This window comes from Primulina tabacum, chromosome 12 (genome assembly GCF_025594145.1).
Source record: "Primulina tabacum isolate GXHZ01 chromosome 12, ASM2559414v2, whole genome shotgun sequence".
NCBI classification, from domain to species: Eukaryota; Viridiplantae; Streptophyta; class Magnoliopsida; order Lamiales; family Gesneriaceae; genus Primulina; species Primulina tabacum.
Genome location: NC_134561.1, coordinates 35,258,566 through 35,264,440, shown reverse-complemented (window position 1 = coordinate 35,264,440; position 5,875 = coordinate 35,258,566). Strand labels below are relative to the sequence as shown.

The 5,875-nt window shown below is 32.1% G+C and overlaps 1 protein-coding gene across 1 annotated transcript; it reads right to left on the bottom strand.

Moving 5' to 3' along the window:
* Positions 1 to 328: 328 nt before the first annotated feature.
* Positions 329 to 4,814, bottom strand: LOC142520667 (putative serine/threonine-protein kinase PBL18). The gene is made up of 6 exons (XM_075623752.1): positions 4,382 to 4,814; positions 3,369 to 3,820; positions 2,200 to 2,335; positions 1,950 to 2,086; positions 1,743 to 1,866; positions 329 to 767 (listed from the first exon to the last, which is right to left on the bottom strand). Exons 1-6 carry the CDS (start codon positions 4,812 to 4,814, stop codon positions 436 to 438), a joined length of 1,614 nt encoding a protein of 537 aa, XP_075479867.1. The 3' UTR covers positions 329 to 435.
* Positions 4,815 to 5,875: the final 1,061 nt, after the last annotated feature.

Sequence of the window (5,875 nt, the reverse complement as noted above, 5' to 3'; positions counted from 1 at the left end):
AAACAACCGGCGATGTTTTTACCTATATTGAGACAAGAGTAGGTGTCTTTTGAGACGGTGTCACGAATCTTTATCTGTGAGACGGGTCAACCCTACCGATATTCACAATAAAAAATAATATTTTTAGAATAAGAAGTAATTTTTTTCATGGATGACCGAAATAAGAGATTCGTCTCACAAAATACGACCCGTGAGACCATCTCACACAAGTTTTTGCCTTGAGACAAATATCCCTACTCTATGCTAAGATGTGTCTTTCAAAATTAAAGAATTTCTCTATATCTACTATATATATAGCATGCCCAGAAAACATCCTCAAACACATATATATACAAAATGATGATGAGTTCTGTTAATTAGATTGTTAGTTTCTTCGGAGTGATCTCAAAATTTCGGTATCGCATAAATTTTTACAATTTTAAGTATCTCGATTATTTAAGGAGATGCATTATCGTGGTGTTTATGTGATGGAAGATTTTCAAGAATTTCCAAGATTTCGGTCATAGGTGGCCTATATTTTGGCTCCACATTTACACAACACAATGCAAGATTTGCAGCAACATAGGCTCCTCTCTTGGGATATTGGCCTTCTAACTTCGTGTCCATAATCCGGAATACTTTACCATTATCATGTACATGAAGCTTCACCCAATGCACTAGGTTCTTCTCCTCGTCACACTTTGTTTCGTCGATAGCATGACGCCCTGTGAGCAACTCTAGCAACACAACTCCGAAACTGTATACGTCACACTTGACAGTAAGTTTACCTGTTAGGAAAACAACTCTTTGTCTCAGTTTTTCTAGCTACTAGATATGCTGTTATAAGGTTCCTGCAGGATATTTCTATCAGCTTGTGTGTATATTACACACATTTCGAGCCAATTCGAATAAAGTAGTATGGATAGGCTTCAAATGTTATCAGCTTTACTACATATATCAATCAATATGAAATTCAAATTTTAAGGCATGGAGGTCATTTCCATCTAGGAATATGATTAAATTCGGTCTTTCAAGTTGGTCTATTTAAGTTTTTGATCTTTTAAATAATCAATATTTGGTTTTTGACTTGTAAGTCAGTCGTATTTCATTGAAATACTGACGTGACATCAAATTTATTCGTATATCCAGTGTCACATCATCACTTAATCAAAATAGAAGAAAAGCCATTAAAATCACAACTTATAGGATAAATACCAGATTTTGGCTTCTATTTAAAAGAATCAAATAAATACAAAGGAGCGAGCGTTTGTTGTTTTATCAAAAGTTATAGTTGATAGTAACGGTGCTGTTTAGAAACAGGTGCAAGTTAAAACTTTTAAATAGTAAAAACAGATCAAGCATCACATCACGATTGCTCTAACCAGCAGGGACAATTATTGCACCCAACAATCTCCCTCCCAATAATTACACTTCTTGCCATCAATGAGAATCGAACCCGTAAACTTGATTCTTATATCAATTGTAGGATCGAGCGTTGGCCGTTTTACCAAAAGCTATAGTTGATGCTTATGATGCAACTCAAAATTTTTAAATCGTACAAAAACTCAAGCATCATGTTTCGATTATTCTAACAATAAGGACAATTAGTGCACTCAACAAAATATATGCCAAATTACACGACTACTTAGCTCGGGTTTTAATTTCAAAACCTAACATTTGAGTTCGAGCTTGAGATTATTCAAGTTTCAGATCAAGCTTATATAGGTCATTTTAATTAAATGTAAGCTTGATTATACACATACCTGTGGTTCGATACTTTGGATCACAATATCCTTCGGTACCCATAACTTGTGTGGTTACATGAGTATTATATCCCGTTGGACCCGATTTTGCCAACCCAAAGTCTGAGAGCTTTGCATGAAATTCCTACACAGACAAAATGATCACTTCTAACGTAAACTATAACAAGAAATAAGGATAATAGAAAATGTTATTCAAATACAACACACCGAATCTAACAAAATGTTTGATGTTTTGAAATCGCGATAAATGACGGGCGACTCGGAGTCGTGAAGAAAACACAGCCCTCGAGCTGCAGCTGCAGCAACCTTGATCCTTGTTGCCCAGGAAAGAGGTGGCGAATTTTCTGCACATGAAGAAATGATGATGCTAATTTCTTGTTTATGACAGGAATTTTATTATATAGCTAACTAATATCTTTATTATAGAAGAATTATAAATAAAGATTAAATTATTTACTTTTGAATAAGTGATTCTCCAAGCTGCCACCGGGCATGAATTCATAAACCAAAATACGGTCTTCGCCTTCTAATGAATATCCAATGAGTTTTACAAGATTTGGATGTCTAAGCCGACCCAAATAGTTCACTTCTGACTGCCCAAAAAAAAAATAGAAGAAAGAGGACAAATTAATGGGAAAAGATGAATGATGATTATATATGGACTGATCTCAATATTTACACAATCAGAATTAAATAAATCGATATTCTGCCCATGCAAGTTTACTTTGCATCATAAAATATATGAAAGTTTGTATTTTTCGTCTTATATATTTTTTTCTTTGCGATTTTAGTCATTTATGTTATTAAATTTTAATTTTAGCTAGTCATGTATCTTCGAATTTTAATCTTTTTTCATTCGAATGTTGATGTGGTATTTCACACGTTAACGTTACATTATTGTCACATCAGCGCCACGTCGGAAAAGGACAAAAATTACTAAGAAAAACAAAGTTAGCAGACTAAAGCTGAAATATAACAACATAGAGGATCAAAATCACAAAAACACAAATATATATAACATAAAAAAGAGTCTTTTCCTAAAATATATGTGTGATACAAGGAACATATATCCACAGTATGTTTTGTAAGTGGAAAAATCAGAAAAAATCTTGCAAGTAGGCATATTTTTGCTTTTGATTATGTAAATCTTGATAAAAAAAAATTTTCACTTTTAATACTTTTTCATCAAAGTGCCAACATGGCGTAAACTCGTAAGCAATATCTAGGATCATGTTAATAGTATCGACACATTGTCAGGACTATATAAAAAAGAGCTAAAAGTGGGAAAAAAAATTACTTATTGCAAAAATACCAAACTTTGATGATTTATGGGGCTAAAAACCAAAGCAATGCTTAAATTACATTACGATTTTGCTAATTTTTCCTTTTGTAAACGATACTTCATACCTAGGAGTGTGTATCGGCATAAAAAATTATAATGTAACATTTGATATGACATCATCTACCATTTTAATTAAATACTTACATCGTTTCCAATTAAGATTACACGAAATATATAGTAAATGTAAAATGCAAAAGATCATTTAAAACGATGTATTTGTCTTTTTTCAGGATAAGAAAATTAAGTAATGTAATAAAATTACCAAGAATTGGAACAAAACTAACCAACCACTCCTTATGACCCTGGAAACCTCGAGGTATCGACATCTTGATAGCAACTTCCATGCCCGATCCAGGCCTTGCAGCGGCGAAACTTTCCTCATCCAACCACCCTTTGTAAACACGGCCGAAACCTCCTTCGCCGAGCAAATTATCCTTGCAAAAATTCGAGGTGGCTTTCTTAAGTTCATTAAACTTAAAGGCCTTTAGATATGGTGACGATAATATCTCACTCTCTGATCTCGGCATTGGTAATTTACTAGAATTCCCATGTTTCATCGTTGTCTCCGGATTCGTGGTTGCTAATAAGGAGGAACTAGGTTTCTCAAGTCTTGGAATAGTGTCGGGTGTTGGCAATTGTGAACAACTAGCTTTAGGGTTCTTGTTGTGAGGCTGGTGGGGCAGATTCGGAGTGGGCAATGGATGACTCTTTTGGTGAGTTTGATCCTCCATATTTACTGAAAAATCAATTAAGAAAATTATTTTATTTTTTAAGACATGATACACACATATATGAGTAGGTCTCTTGTGAAACGGTATCACATATATTTATTTGTGATACGGATCAACAATGTACATATTTACAATAAAAAGTAATAATTTTGGCATAAATAATAACACTTTGTTATGAGAGACTCAAATAGAAGATATGCTCATAAAATTGACCTATGAAACCGTTTTACAAGATTTCTTGTGTGTGTGTATATATATATATCATAATTCTTCAAATATAACATAATTATTCAAACTTCTTTATATATATCTTAAACAAATATATCGAGAATCTTGGATCACGAATTGTGGTGCTTTTGAATCCCCTATGCAAACCCTAATAACAGTATAACATTTCAGACGAGAACGATGTATGATTCTATTTGACGAAACCCGAAAACTAATCGATAATTGGCTCAATATTAACGCAAAAATGCATGCATACACACACATAATGTCAATTATAAATTGGAATATCAAATTTAAGATGGAAAAAATAAGGATAATATCGAGGAAGAAAAGATTACCTGAAAACGAAGGTTGATTCGACGATCTTTTATGACTTCCCACGTCGAAATTATTATCTAATTCCACAAAAATTTGCTTCTGCCCTTGACTTGAATTGGTATTGCCAACATTAATATCATGAAGATTTGTTGAATTATTCTCGATTCCCACATTTTCTTGATTTCTGCCTACACTTGGATCACCCTTATTTTCATGAGAATTTATTGTGCCATCATCGTATTCCTTTACCACTTTCTTATTCTTTTTCCTTCGAATGCAATTTCCCATTCTAAGAACGAAGACCTTTCTAGAACTATGCAAAAAACACCCGAAAAAATTCAAGAAAACAACATCTTTCAACGTAGTTTCCACCATTTTTTTGTCTTCTCCTCCATCCTCGTTTTCGCGAGGAGAAGAAGAAGAAAAATATTGTGTGAAAAAGAAACACGTCATGAGGACACTCAAACCAAAGGCTAAAAAAGAAGATTAATATTAATGAGTGATGCTACATATATATCAAAATTTGTACGTCAATTTGCACAACACAAAGTCCAATACAAAAATTCAAATTTGTCAAAATCTGAACATACATTGAATACAAAATCTCGCTATATATATAATAGTAAAAAATCTCGTGATATAAGTTGTAAATATATATGGGGATATATAGTTTGAATTTACAAAAAACACAGTGTCATTTGTCCATAACCAATTTAATAATGTTAAGTAACTTTGATGATTCTAAAAATTATATTAACCAGCTATTTTAAATTATATAGTTAAAAAAATTGTCTTTTTTTTAGTTGATGGGCTTTTTGGGTAATGTTGCCCTATCTAATGCCCAAAATATCTTTATTTGCTAAAAAATTCTACTTTATTGGCTAAAAAAGTGGCTAAAATGATGACAATTGTGATAAGGTATAAATTTTGACCATTGACCGAGAAGCGATAAGACAATAATGCCCTTGAAAAATACATATAACTAAAATTTCAAGTAGTATCAAGGTAGTGGCAATAATGTCAGTCAAAGTTGGTAATAAATATATTCATTTTGAATAAGTCTTTTGCAAGGGAAAAAAATTTTTTGTTAAATAAATTCGGTCAATGTTTGTTAGGGTTTCAACGTATTTCACTCCTAACCACAGTTTTCCAGAAATGATCGTTTAAATTTTGAATAATAAAAGGCAAAAGGGTTAAGGAATAAATATTCAAATTTAGAATGGAAAACTTTGACCGAAAAAATGTACATATCTAATTTACATCGTGGTTTATAACATATCTGACATCAAGATTTCATGTTTGTGATGAGATTTCGGGTTTGAAATCAAATGCTACAAACTCTTTCTCAAGTTAACAAAAAAATATACCTAAATTGTGGTGTAAATGCTATTGCAATAAACAAAAAGGTTGATTTTTTTTAAAAAAAATAAGAGTTTGGATACTAAAGTATTTATCTTTAAAAAATTGAGTAAATTTTTCGAGAGAAATGTGAACATTTTGGATGCATATTATTC